The sequence below is a fragment of the Channa argus genome, chromosome 8, assembly GCF_033026475.1.
Source record: "Channa argus isolate prfri chromosome 8, Channa argus male v1.0, whole genome shotgun sequence".
Taxonomy (NCBI): domain Eukaryota; kingdom Metazoa; phylum Chordata; class Actinopteri; order Anabantiformes; family Channidae; genus Channa; species Channa argus.
The window spans coordinates 5,304,917-5,323,345 of record NC_090204.1 but is presented as its reverse complement, the minus strand read 5'-3'; the positions used below and the strand labels follow the sequence as shown (position 1 = coordinate 5,323,345).

At 41.6% G+C, this 18,429-nt stretch overlaps 2 protein-coding genes across 5 annotated transcripts; both read left to right on the top strand.

The window, feature by feature from the left end:
- Positions 1–4,351: 4,351 nt before the first annotated feature.
- Positions 4,352–10,565, top strand: nrl (neural retina leucine zipper). Of its 2 annotated transcripts, none has more exons than XM_067514442.1 (5): positions 4,352–4,521; positions 5,980–6,792; positions 6,906–7,193; positions 8,264–8,479; positions 8,943–10,565. In XM_067514442.1, exons 2-5 carry the CDS (start codon positions 6,172–6,174, stop codon positions 9,102–9,104), a joined length of 1,287 nt encoding a protein of 428 aa, XP_067370543.1. In that variant the 5' UTR covers positions 4,352–4,521; positions 5,980–6,171; the 3' UTR covers positions 9,105–10,565. The 2 variants fall into 2 exon arrangements, with proteins under 2 accessions (XP_067370543.1, XP_067370542.1); XM_067514441.1 differs by having other exon boundaries at positions 8,261–8,479.
- An 855-nt stretch (positions 10,566–11,420) lies between these two features.
- LOC137131579 (GTP-binding protein REM 2-like) lies at positions 11,421–17,572 on the top strand. Of its 3 annotated transcripts, none has more exons than XM_067513032.1 (6): positions 11,421–11,807; positions 11,910–11,970; positions 12,931–13,240; positions 13,431–13,504; positions 15,064–15,241; positions 16,888–17,572. In XM_067513032.1, exons 2-6 carry the CDS (start codon positions 11,917–11,919, stop codon positions 17,178–17,180), a joined length of 909 nt encoding a protein of 302 aa, XP_067369133.1. In that variant the 5' UTR covers positions 11,421–11,807; positions 11,910–11,916; the 3' UTR covers positions 17,181–17,572. The 3 variants fall into 3 exon arrangements, with proteins under 3 accessions (XP_067369133.1, XP_067369134.1, XP_067369135.1); XM_067513033.1 differs by lacking the exon at positions 11,421–11,807 and adding an exon at positions 12,609–12,660; XM_067513034.1 differs by lacking the exon at positions 11,421–11,807 and having other exon boundaries at positions 11,910–12,017.
- The last annotated feature ends 857 nt before the right edge of the window (positions 17,573–18,429 follow it).

Genomic DNA, 18,429 nt, shown 5'->3' with positions numbered 1-18,429 from the left:
AGCTAAAACCAGGAAACAATAAATTCATTAATCCCAAGCATTCTCCAGGCTGTAACATTAGCTTTACACTTGCAAATATAAAGATGATATCAGTCTTTCCATCTTGCAAACAGAAAATAAAATATTTCCCACAGTGTCCAGACTATTTCTTTAAATCAGAAAAACAAACAGTGCTAAAATGAGCTTCAGAGTTTGAATGCTCATTAGTGGCGTTTCTCAGCTATAAGACAGTTTCTGAGACATTTGTACCTTGTTTTGGAAAAAAAAACTGTCTATGTAAAAGAGCAAAAAGAAGCGTTTGATATGGAGGGATAGTCTGGAAGTATATTTAGTAGAAAACAAAATATTTTATTTAGGTGGAAACAGAAATCTGAGAAATGGTCCAACCCACAAAAACTAAACAAAAAAAATATCTGCATGAGTAAAACCTTTGTTTTGTTCTGTATTTTTAGATAATTCAACCATTTAAAATCATTTTTCTTAGGTTTGCAGGACTTTTTACTATTACTCAAATTTTAAATTTTTTATGCATGTTTTGTCATTTGTAACAAAACCATTCACATGATTTTATGTCTTAGGGCTGATTATGAGGAGTCATCATACACCGCATCTTTTCTCACCACCATTTATCTGCTTCATTGTGAGTGTGTGTGTGTGCGTGTGTGTGTGTGCGTGTGCTTGTGTGTGTCGGTGCATAGAGAGTGAAGGAGACAGATCCTCTGAGGGAGGGAATGAGGGTGGGGGTCCCTTGTGAGGTGAGACTTGTAAGCCTGTTGCTTGCAGCAGAGTTAGTCAGGATTAGGACACATATCTCTGAGAGTTAGTGGGACCCTAAAGGCCTCCACCTAAGACCATCTGTCCAAAGGGGACCAGTCCAAAGCTCCATCACTCTCTCATTTACTCTGTCCTGTCAGTCTATATTGATGCGTATCTCTTCTTCTTGTCCACCAATTTGTTTCCACCTAACCCTCATCCCTGCCTTTAGTTTAGCTTTGCCCTGAGTCTCTCTGACTTAGCAGCTCCTGTTTCCTGACCCCAGTTGGCCTTTAGAGCCTCTCACAGGATGAAGGCTTGTGGATATGAAACTGGCTTAAGAGGTTGATGGAGAGGTCATCTTCCCATAGAGGGGGTTTTTGGGTCAAACTTAAGGGGTAGCTTCCCCCCAAATCACCAAAACATAAGTTCTCAAATACCTCTAGTGGTATCTAACAATGCAGATGGATCTCTTTTTGCAACCTTTATAGATTTTATTTTTTCTGTTCCTAACAAAATGCATTTGGCATTGCTGGAATTTAATTCGTTTCATTGTGTTTGTGGTGCTGAACTAGAAAAATAATGGTAAATTTATCCAAATTTACAGACCTGGAGATCAATCAGCCACAACTTTCGTTACAACTGTGCAGTTTAAAGCAATCCAGAACAGCAGCTTTGCCATGAATTCTACTTTTACAATGTTATGATTTCTCAGTTTCTAAGTTAAAACCCCCACAACTGTGATAATTCTACTCATCATTGGCAGCTAAAACATTAAAAACACCTTTTAATATATTGCATTCTGACTCCACCACTCATTATGACCTTACTGACTATGCAGTAAGACTAGAAACAGCACATTATGTCAGATATGATACAGCTAAAAACCACTGCTTTAAAACATGTCCCAAAATCTCTATTCTACACTCTCCATTTTGCTTTGGCATTAATATTCCTCTCATGTCTGTACCACAAAGACTAAAACGTTTGTCTGTGCAAAATGTCTAAAGTTAACCAAAGGTTTTATTTCAGGGATTACAGGAGCTGCAGGACAAATACAGATTATGTATATGTTTAAAAAGCGCAAAGATAGAGAACATGCAAATATCTCAAAAGGGACTTTTACAATTTTTAAAATCACTGCCCAGAGACCCTACGATGTTTTTACTGTAAATGGAGCATATACAACGAGCAATAAGAATTTGTTTGAAGTACTGTACAACTAAAGTAAGTATAGTAAGTATATCCCAAAGCTTCTTGTTCAGTGCCATGACTTGGATGACTGACAATCTTTACAGATATCTAGTAATCCATCACACATGGTAGGAGGTGTGAAACATGCAATCCAGTACAACCACAACAACCTTTACTACCAATACGAACTCAACCCATCTTGATAACGGCAGTGCTGGATACTGTGTGAAATGGCTAATCACTTAAATAAACCTAAAACAAAGGATGCAGAACAGTGAACGGTTTGAAGGTGTAAATCAAGTCCCACCTGGACAGGAGGTGGCTGCAGACTATCTGTGCATCGCTACAGTGGTCAACATCTAGTATGAGGTAAGTTCCTCTGTGTCTGTCCCTCTTTTTGTGCCTCGACCTCATGGGAGGCCCTGTTGGTTTAGTGGCTAATCTTTCCCCGGAAACACAAATGATGGACAGATAGAGAGGTTAAAATAGAGACAGGGAGAAGCTGAAAGAAGAGCCTAGAGGAGAAGAGACCAAAAACTGTTGCAATGGCTTTTCAGCAATTTTTTTTCCTGAACTGTGTATAAAAATGTAAAATAAGTAAAATATTAAACTCCTGTTTATGAGCCTTGTGCTGTTTTCATGAGTCAGCGTGTCTGCTGGCCTTGAAGGTTTTGTTTACTGTCCAAATCAGATTTGTGAAGATACTATTAACTCACTGATTCCTAAACGAGACATTATTAAGACAGAGAGATTCCGGATTAACAAGTTTAGCTTTTAAGGATGATTGAGAAATGCTTGTTATGCATTTCTCCGCTCAGTGGACTGGAAAATAACAACAACAAATTCACAGATTTTGAGTCTAACTGAGAGAGGCGGGGTGGCTCACAGCTCATTTCTGTGAACAAAAACAAATCCTTTTGTGGAAACAACCAAATATGGAAGTTAAGTAACTGAAATGTTTCACAAAATGTTAATGAAGCTTACTGAGTTGTTAATATCTTTGTCAAATTGAACAATGATACTGGAGACTATTATTAACAAATCACGGCCAAAAGGGATCAGGTTTCATCAGTTTAAATGCACTGAAATCATATAGATACTGTAAAATGTGTGACAGCATTATAGTGGAAAAATGTGACTTTTTTAATGACAATCAACATGTGGGTCAAATCCACAACTGACTCGTACACACTAAACGTCCCAGTTTTCACTTTGGACAAACTGGTTAAAATAAGCGACCCTAGAAAAAAGAATGATGAGAACCCAATGTCTACAGAGCCTGATGTCAAGACAGTTGATGTCAAGACAATTAATATTTAAATGTATATTGAGCCACACATCGTGCACATTGTATTTCTCATTTTCTCAGGGTAAAATAAGGAGTTAATATTTAATTTTTGATTAGAAGTAAAGAATAACAAAATAAAGACTTGTAAACTTACACTTACAAAGTGCTTTTCCGTTGTCCGAAAACAATTTTTTTTAAACCTCTGCACCTGCTGTATATTGAATTGTGTTTACCCACATTGGTTTCATTCACCAACTTTGACAAAAAAAATAAATACTTAGCATTTCCTCTTTTTTACACTGAAATCACTGGAATTTAAGTCCAATATGTTTTTATTAACCTTCACATAGATTTTTTTTTTTACATCAGCTGTTATTGTGCCTTTGCTGGCCATATTTACTGAAGTATCTAGAGTATTGGGTGAAATCAGACTTAGTGTGACTACAACAACACAGTCTGTGGGTTTGCAGAGGTTAAAAAGTGAATTGCTGATTGTTATGGCACGTTAATTAATAACCAGTTATAACATAACCAGTTAATAACAGCTTTTGGTGTTAAAGTAAGTGGCTCTTTCCTGCATCACATCCTCAGTGTGTCCACTGTGAGGCAGTATAGAGTCCACAGTCCAACTGTCAAGACTCAGTGACTGGTGACTAAACTTTATTTAGTGATGACAAACATCTGATCATTGTGATTTCTTTTTACAGAGAATAGTGTGTAAGACCTGCCCCAAGTAAATACTTGATATATATGGTAGTGATTATAAATATATGCATGAAACCCAACTCAAAAAGTGCAAAATGTTTACAGCAAATAATTCTGGTTAGAGGGAGAAATGGAGGAACTTGTACATGTATGTGTGAGAGAGAGAAAGGTGAGAGATAGACAAAAACAGAAAGAGGGAGAAAACCGAATTAGATGAGAGTAGAAAAGACAAAATAAAAGGTGGCAGACAGAAATATAGAGACAGAAGGAGAGAGAGAAAAGCCAGAGTGTGAACATGCCTGTGAACCCTAAGTGAGGGATATGGTGGGAGAGAGAGACACAGAGAGACACACAGAGAGGAGGGGATTGCTGCAAACAGGGATTTGCAGCAGAGGGGAAAGAAAGAAAGGGGGCAGTGGCACTCAGTGACAGAGTGCTAAACACACACAGGCTCTGTTTCCACTGTGTCTCTTTCCAAATGTGTCAGTCAACCAGTTAGTCCATTATTTATGTGTGCGTGTGTGTGTTTGGTGGCGATGTTGAAAGGGGCTCGTTACCATCCTTCATCTCTATGACTGACGGTAAGATCATTTCATTCACTTTGACACATCTTTCACGGCAGGCTTTCTCTCTTCCAGCTTTCATGCTGCTTCTCGTGTGTGTGTGTGTGTGTGTGTGAGTGTGTGTGTGCGTGCGTGTGTTTTATCGCTCTTTTTAACTGGCTTTTTGCCGCAACTCCGGTCCACAGCCAGAATGAGGCCTCCATGAAGCAATAACACTGTTTGCTTTCTTGTACAATCCATTTTGAACTACAGGAAGGCAAAACTAATGAGCTGTGCAGCAAAAGTGGATTTTTAATGAGATCTTCATTTTAATAATCATAACTATTATGTGCAAAGTCCTACAATTAGGCCTATAATTAGAAGGAATTCCCATTGCTCTCCTACAGCTTTCTTCGATGTAGTTACCACTGTAACATAATGGAAATATTGATCTTTTTTATTGATTTACTGTAAATAGACTTTTTTCCCAAGTTGTTTAACTTTGAATGTTCTAATACATAGTAAGACTGATGTTAGTTTACATTTAGTTTACGACCATACAAAACAAAGGTTTTTGATACTGAATCTGAAGGAACGGGTTCTACTATTTAAGGTTAACATTCGCTTCAGCTTTTTTTTCCCCCTTTGTTTGTAAAATTGTATTTTGATTCATTTTAGAAAGTCTGGAGCTCTGGATAAAAGTGTGAACCTATTGATAATTGGATGTGGTCGCTGAGAACCATGAATCTTTCTGACAAAAATGATTAAGCCTCCTGCATTCTTGAGCTTCAGTCAATTATGTGTTCACTCTGCAGATCTTTCTAGAAATATTATGTTATATCTATTGTGTGAGTGTTTCTACATAAGGGCAATGACCTCGATCATAAGTAATAAACATCACCAAGATGTTCAGCATCTGCAGACTGGAAATTTTCAACTGGGATTAATTTCTAGGAAGATTTTTATACTATTTATCCTAGTGACAGTGACATAAGTGAATATTTGAAACTGATTTTTAAAGATAAACTCAGATTTTACACATCAAAGTCTGTTTCCAGGTGCAGTACGTGAAAAAAGGTTGTATAAAACCTTTTGTGGTTTCAGAAGGAGCCTAGTGAAGTGAACAGAATCTCTGGCTGTGGTGTTAAAAAGCAGTGAACTTTTCATATCTCAGGGGCCCACTCCTCATTTCTGCTTGAGCCCAGAGGTTCAAGGCCATGTCAGCCACCACATAACAGCATAACACACCAGAACCTCTCATCTGGGTAATGTAGGCAAGGAACATGAATTTGTGTAGTAAGAAAGATAATGCCGCTGGTTACATTGCTGTGATTTGAATACTTTTCAAAAGCCCTGTCCAGTAAGACTCTGACAATCATGGAGTCCTCTTTTACATAAATAACATATCACAGTGGTACCAAAAATGCTTTTTTTAATCCTTTCTCTTGTCCCTATACTTCACACCCTGTCTTTCCCTTTCTTTCTTTCTTTCTTTAGGACAAACAAAACAGACACAAGAACGCAGTGACGTAAAGTTTCTCACAAAGGGAACTTGCCAACAAGTCTGCTACCTGATTTCACTGCTGCTGCTGTCTATGAGGTGCACTGAGGCAGCGGCGTGGACTCTCCAACAATCCTGACATACGGAAAAACCCTGTTGAAGCTCCACCAGCAGCAGCGGCAGATACCATGTCCTCTCCTCCCCTCCCCATGTCCTCTCTTCCCCCCAGCCCTCTGGCCATGGAATATCTGAACGACTTTGACCTCCTCAAGTTTGAGGTGAAATCCGACAGTCCTCCGCTCCCTCCTCCATGCTCATATCCCAAATCTGGTCTCCCCCACAATCCCTCAAGCTCTCCGTACACCAGCCACCCACCCCAGGACTCCAGCTTGAGCTCCAGCCCTTACAACTCGCTGCCACCCTCGCCAACGCTCAGCGATGCCCACCCACCACCTTCAGGCTCTTCGTCGCTCTCTTCATCATCCTCCTCCTCCATCTCCTTCCCTCTCTCCATATCCAATGGCTTCACCTCCAGCATTGGCTCCAGTGCCCCAGGGAATGTGGAAGGCAGCCCGACCCACTGTGGGCCTCAGGGGCCCACCCCAGCCTCACTGGAGGACCTGATCTGGCTGGCAGCACTGCAGCAACAGTTTGGAGGTGAAGTTACGGGGCCCGCCACCCTGCTCGGAGCCTTGGGAGGAGTACCAGAAAGGGGGGACAGAGAGAGAGGATCTGTGAATGGCTTTCTGGGCTGTGAGGATGCTGTGGAGGCTTTGCTGAACACAGCTGCTGCAGCTGTAAGCTCACAGGTATTTGTTATTTCAAATTTTTTGAACATCAATCGCATCAAAAAGTTAAAATTTTTTCCTTTGTAATCACATCATCATCTTGATGTTCTGTCATCTTCATCTCCTCACTTTAGTTTCCAGGTCTTTCTCAGAGTTCGAGCAGCAACCTCGGCGATTCCAGCAGCGAAAGTGGAGGTGACATCTCCTGCACCAAGGGAACAGATATGTGCCATCGCCCACTCGTTTTCCTTTCATCGGCCACTCCCTCACTCCCCAATGCCACCTCTGCCTCGGCCCCCTACCCACAACCCCTCAGCCCCCAGGCCCGCCTTCATCACCACCAGCATCACCATCATCAGCACCACCCACACCATCCCATACACGACAGTCATCACCATCATCACCACTCTCAAGTTAATCAGGTACACAGGGCTACACTAGTGCTCATCAATCCACATTAGCTGAGACAGGCTCGTTATGATGATGATGATGCTCAACAGGAAGTGGTCCTCAATAAATCACAGGATAAATTTGTAGGTGGAAGAAATAAAGTTAGAGAACAGCAGTGGAAGAAGAGAGTGATTGTGCAGTAAAGTGATTAGGTTGTTAATGTCAGTGTCTACATTATGTGCCACTTGAAGGATCACTTTTTTACGTGGCAACAATAAATGAAGTGAAATCCTCATTTTTGATGGCACAAAGTCTTAAAAACATGCATCTATCTATAATGCGTTACTGTAAAATTCCACTATATAGCATTTCTTAGCATAGCACATGGTTTACAACATGCTATGATGCACTTGTAACCACAAATAGTACATGTTTATTGTGGAGTGAACACCTCTCGAGCAGTGTTTTTAGTCAAATATAAAGTATATATTCATTGAAATATTTTTTTTAATGCTGGTTGCAAATGCAAAAAATGCTTTCTGTATCTTTTTACTCTGGAATAGACCCACAGACATTTGATTTTAACCTTTTAACTTTAACGCAAGCCAGTAAACAATAATTAAAAACTTTAGAAAAAGAAAAACTCATTGAATCCTGAATGTTAGTCTTCTGAATATAATTTTAATAGGAAAATAAACTTTGTAATCTGTGTTCTGGTTGATGGAGATGTCTGGGTGGGTCTCTATATGGAGCACAGTGTGAGCTTATGCTAATATCTGCTATTATTGTTGTGCGTAATCCTGATAACTGTCACCCACACTTAGTCAGATTACATGACAGATTATGGACATGTGCAGTTGAAATGTGCCCCCTGACAGACACACACACACACACACACACAAACACAAACATATCCAGCATGACATATCACATGTCCACCAGTCATAATGCAATGATATACTTACATCTGAATCTTGGATAAATCCACTACATGCTCCTCTAAATACACACTCCTAAATCATTTCCAGCACATGTCTCATTGCCATTTTAACACTGAGAAACACCATATTCTCTTTCTGTGTTTTCTCCATCTGTTCAGCAGTGTGGGGTGAACGAGCGCTTCTCTGATGAGCAGCTGGTGAGCCTGTCAGTGCGCGAGCTCAACCGACACCTGCGTGGAGTGAGTAAGGATGAGGTGGTGCGCTTGAAACAGAAACGCCGCACGCTAAAGAACCGTGGCTATGCCCAGTCCTGCCGCTACAAGCGCCTACAGCACCGCCATGCTCTTGAGTCTGAAAAACATGTGCTCTCACAACAGGTATAAATGCACACACACACACACTGGTTTGTATTCTATTCCTGGTAGGACTTTAATTTACATAATGCATTCCCTAGCCCCTTACTCGAACCCTAACCCTAAACCCAGGTCTTAAACCTTAAATAGGCCTTCAAACTTTAACTAGGCAATAAATAAAGCACACACACAGGCCTGGATTTTTGACTCTCTCTGAAAAGCTGTTTGCTTCTCAGTGTGCTCATCCAAGACTTATCTGACCCCGAGCTTAATCCGAAATCCAATATCAAGCTTTATTTTGAAAAATCTGACACCAAAAAGCTCCCAAAGCAAGGTGATGATAGCCTCCAGTGTCCAACATTATGACAGTCCTAGATTCCTTAAACTCACACTGCTGCCTGTATATGTCCTAAGTAATAAGGGCTGTTTGCGCTCTAGCTCCGGAAGGCACAAAGAAACGACGACCTTGTCTTTTCTTTCTTTTCAGTTGGAACAGCTACAGTGTGAGCTGAACCGAGTGCTGAGGGAAAGAGACGCCTACAAGGCACGCTACGAGAAGCTCCTCAGCTCAAACCACACCACCGGCAGTGTCACCCCACCAACCCGCACCGCCAAGCCACCGTCTCCACCCCCTGACTACTTCCTCTAACCCACAGAGGGATGGAAGAAATAAAAAGACCAGCCAACATAGCACAATCAGTGATGAGTAATCAGAACTGGGGAAGAAAACACAAATACAGTATGTGTGAACATGTGTGCGTGCATGTGCATGTGTGTGTGTGTGTGTGTGTGTGTGACCAAAAGTGAAAGAGAGACACTGGCAGGCAGTTTGGGGGCTGAACAACTGTGAACAATGTACCCTTAACTGATTAAAGGGGAATCGACTGTGATAAGGTTAGATTTTTCTCAAGGCTGCTTCCTGCTACTTTATTGTGAAAGGCAGTTGCACAAAAGCTGGCTTAGCGCTCCCTGAGATCTTTTGCTTGTGGTATAAGTGCATCCATGGAAAAAAACAATGGAAATGGATCAAAAAAAGCTTTAAATCATATAAATAGTCCGTGTCCCACTATCTATGCAATATGATGTGGCTGCAATGTTCTCTCCAAGTGAGTGTTTGAGGCTCAAACTGTAGTTTTGTTTTTTATAAGAAGCTGCTAAAGCTGCAGAGGTCTGGGTAGTGCAGTGGTGCTGTATGTGGAGTGGTATGAGCTTGGATAAAATATTCTGGGCATGCACATAAGTATTTACCAGCTAATATTTCACAGTTGCCTACCAAAGTGTTTAAGCTCACCAAGACACGTTTCTCTTTGTAAAATGAGTAATCATAGATTAAAGAATGTACAAGGATACCTTTCGTGGGGATCTTCCACTGATTGTACTAAATGAAATGTGCAGATATTGCTCTCGTATTACAGCAATGACATGTACTTTTTGCTAGTTGTTAATGGCCATTTTCAGCCATTAACAGTAATAGACTGGCTTGTTTGCTCTCCAAAATGGGTTCTTACATTCAAAGACACAGTGTGCTTAATGAAACAAATGCATATTAGGGAAAGAGACAAAGAAAGCCGTCGCAGCAGGCAAAAAAGAAAAAAAAAGAGTGTGGCATGATTTGTGTGGTTGTATCAAGTTCACCAGACTAGAGAAGCTATTTCTGGCCAGACTGAACACCTCTGTAACCATATTAATGCAACATGTCGCACTATATGGAGCTGGTCACTGGTGATTCAGGTCCTGCAGCCTACTCCAGATGCAACAAAAATTTATGGTGCAGGGATAGAAAAATGCAAATAATCTCTTCATGGACACAACTTCTTCTTTGTCCCATGAAATCAATGCCAGGGTTCATGCATTAGAGGTATTTATTTTGTTTGGGTGTAGGTTAATTACATTGTTCTTTTATTTATTCACTTATTTATTCAGTATTTATTGTGTATTTATGTACTGAATTGCTGGATTTATTCCATTAGAGTGTATTTTTAATTTCCTACAGTTGATTATTTTCTCCAATTGTGATTAGAATTAACATTATTACAAAGATAATGGCCATTATAATGGTTTCCTGCTCTTGTTGTAGTGTGGTTTCATATGCATATAAAATAATATTAAATAAAGAGGAAATAAAGAAGTACTTTACAAAACCTGTGTGGCTGCGCTGTGCTTTGTACACCTTTCACACGTTCACACATTCAACATCATCTCCTCTCCATTCATCTATCTGAGCATCTCTTACATTCAGTCTTCCGCAGGCCTTTTCTCTGCAGCTCGCTCTGCAGCCCCATGCCCTGCTACATCTCTCTTTATCTCTGTCCCTCTATAGTGAAGCAGTGACCCTGGCTGTTGCTCTGTTTGGGATGACCTCATCTCCAGCTCTCCCTCCCTCTCCGTGTCTCTCGCTCTCTCTCTGGCCTGTATAATAGGAGCAGGATTAGGGCTATAATAGCGTCCTGGCTCACTGTTGGAGTCTATTGTGGCTTTGTGTGGGAGGGACACACCACTGCGCACGGACACGCTCTCATTCTAACAGAAAACACGTCTAAATACACTCCATAGACCAGCAACATGAAATGACTTGATTTAATAAACTGTAAGTCTATTAAGGAAAAGGTGTTAATGGGTTCATCTTTGACATAATTCAAGGGAAAAGAGGTGAGTGACTGACAGTGTTGGCAGTCAGCTAGTTAGGTTGTTATGCTACTGTTCTACAGCAGGAATACCCCAGTGACAGGAATAATACATGGAGCCCCCACGGACACGCACACCTATACACACACACACACACACACACACACACACACACACACACACACACACACACACACACACACACACACACACACACACACACCTATACACACAAAAGACTTGGGTTGTACTGCCCCCTCGTGGCTAGTTTTATACATTTCCCCATCTCACAGAGGTCAATGACTACCTCGTCACACTGAGCATCTTTCACAGCCCTGGTCTCTGCATCATGTCTCCACTGTCACAGCTGAGCTGCATGCACCTGCTGCAAATCTTCCCGCGGGGGGGGTTAGTTTAGTCTTTCCTCTGTAGAAAATTCCGATCTGGAGAGCATTTAGGCGTCAAGACAGTGGGTGTCACAATCGGTTTGGAGAGAGAGGATGATGTAGCTGATGAATGCCGGTGCTGACTGTAGACCTGGGCCCGGGCCCGAACCTTAAGAGAGAGAGAGAGGAAGAGGGTGAGAGAGAGGGAGAGAGAGAGAGAGAGAGAGAGAGCCAGTGAGGGAGAGAGCGCAAGAGAGAAGCAGAGGGACTTAGCACAAGAGGGAGGGAAGAGAGAGAGAGAGACCGTGCTTAGTTTGTAGTTGCCGAGAGCTGCGTGACAGGTGAGCGATTCTAGCGGGCTTGTTGGGCTGGGGTTCATAAAGTCGGGGGTGGGCGATGCTCTGTGTCTTTTGAAGTCTTTCTTCCCGGTCGTTTGATTTCAGTTTGCAGATGCCGACAGATGTGCCCGGAGACAGTCTCAGCAACGAGGAGAAGGGGACCAAGGTAGGCAGCGCGAGCTCCAATATCCAGTGGTTCAATTAGCCAATCAGGTGTGTTGGATGATTGTCAGCTTGATGGAGGGGGTTATTGAAGTGAATCAGTCCTCCTCCTGTGTGTGTGTGTGTGTGCGTGTGTGTGAGAGAGAGAGAGATGCACGGAGAGAGAGGAGGGGGGTGGGGGCTACAAGCCTGTTCTAGTATGAATCCCTACTTATTGTTGCGTCTTAAGCGGCATTAATTTAAAAAAGGAGAAACTGCCATCTGAATCTCACTTCCCCTCAGCTCATAGAAGCGTTTAGCATCTTCAGCTTATTGTTTCAGATTTCCTGGCAGGTTTACTGGTTAATTTTCATTTGTAATTTGTTTGAAAACATTTGAAATTTTCACAAAACCCAAAAAGATTAGTGAAAAACTTCTAGCTGCTATTTGCTGGAGAACGAAAATACGTTGCTCCATATCTGTTGAAAGTGGAAGTAGGCGCCACATGTTTGCCAACAGGTTGGCACTGTGGACATCACAGCTCTTCCCAAGTGGACAAAAATAGTTATTGCATACTCGTTAGAGGAGGGCTGCTCAGCTTGGGAAAACTGTTGGATAACAAAGTGATGCATTGCAAATGACCTAAAATTGCCAATGTTGTAGTACACAGCATTGGATCTTTGTCTGAGAACAAAACGTGATGATGTCATCAGAGGTGAGTTAGGTTTGATCATTTACATGTTTGACAGAGAAATTGTGATGGTGCATGCATGTAGAGTTTTTACGGGAATTGCAGAAGATTGACTGACACGAGGAAAGAAATGTCAGGTGGACACTATATCAGCTTCACATTTTGTGGCCCTTCAGTCTCTTGCTGAACCTTTTATTAGTGTGAGCAGTGCTTTACTTAATAGCTGGTGCAATACATTTTGTTGTGTGTTGCTAGCATGATATGAAGAGCACCATATCTGAATCTCTCCTCCAGAGTGACAGTATGACCCTGTCCAGCACCCCTACTGTTCGTAGAGGAAGCACTCCTCTACCAATTAAGCACCAGCTCAGACGAGAAGAAGCTGTCCACGATGACTGCGACTGGACATCAGGTGCAGCTGGACCTTCTGCTTCACCAATCAGCTTCAGTCCAGCGTTGGATGATACTCTGACCGTGATGGTGGAGGGCAGACCTGACGGGCCTTTAAGGATCGCCCTGTTGGGGCAGAACGGTGTGGGGAAGTCTTCTCTGGCCATTGCCCTCGCCGGGGACATGGATAGGACTGCATCTGTGGATTCTGATGGTACAAAGCTGTTTGTTTGACAGGACTAATACAGGACAAATTCGGTAATGCAGCGGACAGGCAGCCTGCTGTGACTTTGTCTTTCAAATGTGACAAATATGCCAAATGCCTTTCACAGTGAGCCGCAGGTAAATAAATCACAGCACCCATCTCCCATTTGAGACCTAACTGCTGCTCTCCCTGTCCTTAGGGGAGGGTTATGCACGCACAGTCTCCGTGGATGATGAGGAGAGCACCATCATTATCTTTGACAACTGGCGACAGGTGAGCCAAACAACACTTCACCATCTCCACACTCCCTGCTCCTTTATTAGGCCACCGAGCCCTCTGCAGCTGTGTACACTGTGCTCAGCTCCATTTTGCTGTTTCAGGATATTATGTCAGAGTCTGTGGGCTGCTCAATCTCTGGACTGCTTTGAAAAGTGGCTCAAAATTTGGAGAACTTTGTGTGCCGTACAGGATGATGTTTTACTGTCCTTCGAGATAAATTTGGGAAATTCAGATTTCTAACAGAGAGCACAGAGAAATCTTTGCTTTGAGCTTCTGCCCAGCAGAAGGCAAATGAAATAATTATAACATGTAAATAAGAAATGAGGTTAAAGTGTCAAATGAAGATAAAAGACAAACAGAAAAAGAAATGAAATGAACTGCAATAAATAAACATTTGCTGACTGCACGCGGTACATAGAACCTTATGGATGTGTTCATATTAAAATACCAGGAGCACGGTGCCTTGTTTATTTTACCTGACAGCACTATAACAAAAATTGATGCCAAACACAGAGAAACTCAAAAACACAATAATAAATTTGCTGCATCTCTATCTGGTTGACAAAGCTCATTACCAGGTTGTTATTCACTCTTGTTCTCTTCACTCTTATCCCTTGAGTGCAGTTCAGAGGCATCTGTATGTGAATGTGAGGGGGGTGGGGTGTGGGTGTGTGTGTGTGTGTGTGTGTGTGTGTGTGTGTGTGTGTGTGTGTGTGTGTGTGTGTGTGTGTGTGTGTGTGTGTGTGTGTGTGTGGTGGGGGGGAGGGGGGGTACAGTCATTTGGCAGAAATAGTATTAATATTTTTTATTTATATGGATGTGTGACAAACACTGAATACACACGTGTGGCACAATCTGTCTTTTTTTAATGTGCGGATTCTTATTCTAATGTTACTCTTCCTATAATGAGTTACTGCAATAGTTGCCTTAGGGGTAAATGCATATATAATGGTAGAATTACATCATTACCGTGTACATATTGGCTTTGGTCTGTGCTCATTTCTAGCCTTATCAAAATTAAATGAAAATCAATAGACCATGGCAGCTTTAACTAAGGACATGCTGAGGTTTAATTTTCGATGAAGAAGCCACTCAGGAACACTTTATTTTTAGAGGTTTTTGCTTGGAGACGCATATGTGTGTGTGTCACTGAAAACTGTATCACAGTTAGTGCTTTCTACAGTAGTCATTTCTCACTAAACCACAAGAGATTTTAGATGGAGCAGTCAACTTTCTACTCTCTCCAGGGCTACTCTTACACTGTTCTGCAAGTCCGGCTTTCACATTAGTATGTATGAAAGCCATGGAAAGTGCTCATTGTGTAATAGTGTATTTTCTGACAGATCTTGATATCATGGACTGCTTACAAGTCAATTTGAAATGCAGGTTTTGGCCATAATTATCCACATATGTATGATGTCCTCACATTTGAGTAAGTTCCTGTAAGTAAGGTTATCTCACCATAAAGATACAGTCACTTATCCTTCGGGGTCCTAGTATAAGTATTTTTAACAGCACCTGCAGTATTGCAACATGCACTGTCTCTCCCGCAGGACCTGTCAGCTCTGCAGTGTGAGGTGTGTGTCCTGGTGTTCTCAGTGACTGACAGGCGTAGTTTCCACCGCACTGCTCAACTCCGACTTCTCCTGAGAGAGACTCAGCCCCAAACTCCCATCATCCTTGTGGGTAATAAGAGTGACCTCGTTCGCACTCGTGAGGTTACATATCAAGGTAAGACAAACCTCCATTTTCTTCACCTCCTTTTATCCTTTTTTTGCGTTGTTGCATTCATCTTCACAGTTGGTGTTGACATTTTCAGCTCTTTATCACTGTCAGCAAACACAAACGTATGGTGAAATGCAGTATGTGAAAATGTAAATGTCAGTGTTTCAGCTTTATCGCTGTGTGGGAGTATGAGAAGAGTCACAATCACAGTAAAAGCAGGAGAGCGTTCTCTCTGAGTGTGCTGAATATCTACATTCATGCCGTTTTAGAGCACACAGCTGTGCAACTGTATACTTTTGGTTGGATTTGACAATATGGCAAAGTTACACAATTAAAAGTGATGGTTGTAATATAAACTTATAGGACGAGTTTATTATCAACATGAGTTCCAGATTTCTATATAGAGTAACCCTAAGCATTTTGTTACTATGGAATAGGGTGAAAGAGCAAATGGGGAAAACAGACAGCTCCAACCATCAAAAGTGTCAACATACATTTTTCATCCAGGTTAGCACCACGAACTTCAAATCAGTGAAATAAGCACCACAGATCAATAAAGGTCAGGTTGTGCTTGCAAATAAGACCTCCACACCTCTTTTCTTTACATTACATCCATTATCACCTTGTCTTTAAAGTTTCAGACAGTTACTTGTCTTTGAGGAAGAGGAAACTGAAGGCACTGAATATCACTCCTCTATCAGTCTCAAAAAACGCAACCCATCTCCCCTCGCCACATAAACTGCTTAATGAGCTTCTCGTAATTACTTGCAAGGGCATTTTGCAAAATTAGATCAAAGGATCCTCGCCTTTTATTACCCTCTTCCAATGAAAACTCAAAACCCTCCCAGTACAAAGAGTGTTTACCTCTTTTAAAGGGACGATAGCTTGTTTCTGAAGGTTTGGCAGATTGTTTAGGTGATCTACCTGCAGAACTAAAACTTTCTTTAAAAGAGTAAATGCTGATGCTTAAGAGTCCTCTCAAAAGTCCAGATTGTGAAACTAAATATGCATTACATTTCATTACATGAAACTAAATATGGCCTGAACACTGATTACATGATACTGATTATTCATAACCCAGATTAGTATGTGTTTATTACATTTCATTTAACATAACTGCATATGTGTCACTCTTTAATCTTTTAACTGTTTGCCTTGCTGATTCAGTTGTGTAAACATGTGACTTTACAAGTTTCTAAATTGGGAATTTGGTTTTTGGGGCACCTTAACCCTGGTTATCGCGCATACCACCTGCAAGATGTGTTGTGAACAAAAGTTTACATATATTTATCATGGATATGACTGTGGCAATGTTGGGCTTAAAGCAATTTCTTTAAATTGATTTTTTGTTAAGGCGAAGTGATTGTACAACACACTGTACACCAAAAAAGAATTTGCTGCACAGACTCAATCAAGATCAATTAATCAACAATTAATATGCCCACAATTCCTCTGGTTAGAGTCCAGAGATGTTGTCTGATAAAGATCCAATAAAGATGAAAATACCCAAAAATGAGTAGGTATATTGCTTTTGATAAGGCTTCTCTGTTTTATTGAGCTTTTCCTTAAAACTGACAAGCAAGGACAAATGTAAATTTAAAGCCTTGACAGATACCTATGTTCATCTTCACTCCCTCAATCTCTTCCATCAGAGGCCATGTCCAGCGCTGCCCTCTTCAACTGTCTCTATCTGGAGATCTCCGCCTCTCTGGACCACCGCACCCCAGAGCTCCTGGACTGCGTGGTGCGGCTAGCCAGGGGTCAGTCCCCGTGGCCACCAGGTACCAGTGCAGATGACATGACTGGAGGAGGCCAACGTGAAAGCATCACCTCACGTGCTAAACGTTTCCTGTCCAGCCTGGTGCCCCGATACCCTCGAGAGCGAGAAGTTGGAAAGTTTCTGAGACAGAAGTCCCGCTCGTGCCATGACCTGGGGGCTCTGTGATAAGGTCCTGCAGGGAGGTTAATGTTAGATTGTAAACAGAGCTAGCTGGAATTGATGTAGTATACCAACAGAGAAAGGAACAGTCATACAGCGAGTAGTGAACTTGTGAACAAGATCTGCATAACAGAGGTGTGAGTATGAGTGGGCCAGAGGGATATCTGGAAAGTGTTGTGAGTGATCATCGTGTGCCTCCAGCAAAGGAAGAGAGGGAGAATGACAATTTTAGTGAGGATATTTCTTTGTAGGATAAAACTTTGTACACCATACCAAACAGCAAAGGAGAGATTATAATAGAGCTGTAGAACATATGTAAATAAACTGTAGTAGTGATATTTAACTACCACCCTCATAGCTTTGAGAGCTAAATAAATTGTTTTTTTTTTGAGTCTTGAGGAAGTCACAGTATTTTTGACCTGGGTTTTGTTGTTGCGTTTGTTTTCACATTTTGCTAATTAAACTGGAGAGGAAACAGTCCCATTTAACAGCAGCCCAAGCACAGGAAAAAAGTCATGAACACACAATTTAATAACTTATTAGTGGGTTAGACTGAGCCGATGACTCATGTTGTGTTCATTAATTCTCAGCAAGTGGCATCCAGGGGCAAGCAAATAGAGAATGGAGTTAGAAAGTGGACAGTGCCCAGCCTGGCAAAAGGCAGATTGAAAGGCAGATTATTGTATATAGAAAAATGTTGCCATGTTACAGTTGTCAAGGAGACATGAAGTCACTGAGACATACTCACTGTGTCCTTTTCTGCTCTGTGGCTTTACCTCTATGCTGCATAACAATTTATAGATAGGATGGCTGATTCTGGGACAGTAAACCATATCTTTAATGTAACATTCAACTCAAAATTAAAATGCAGAGGATTTTGTAAGATATCAGCTTCCCTGCACTCACCTGTATCCCTCTCTACCCTCAGCACTTCCATCCTCCCACTTCCACCCACACATGAACAGAGATTTAGCACATCAGAGGTCGTTATACCCATCATTTGTTATCAAAGTGAGAACTGTGCTATAATAGAAGTAAAAAATAAAATGGTGGCATGATATTCTGACTCATTCCCTTGGCTGCCAACTACTGGATTGGATTGAAAGGTTAAGCTTGTAGAAAGCCAATGTGGGCTACAGGCTCCCTCTTGTGGCTGAGCCAATAATGAAGATACATGGAAGTGGTTGAAATGGCAGATTTAAGGGGGAAAAAAATTAATGAACTGGGGTTAGCGCCACTCCATCCCTGTCCCCAA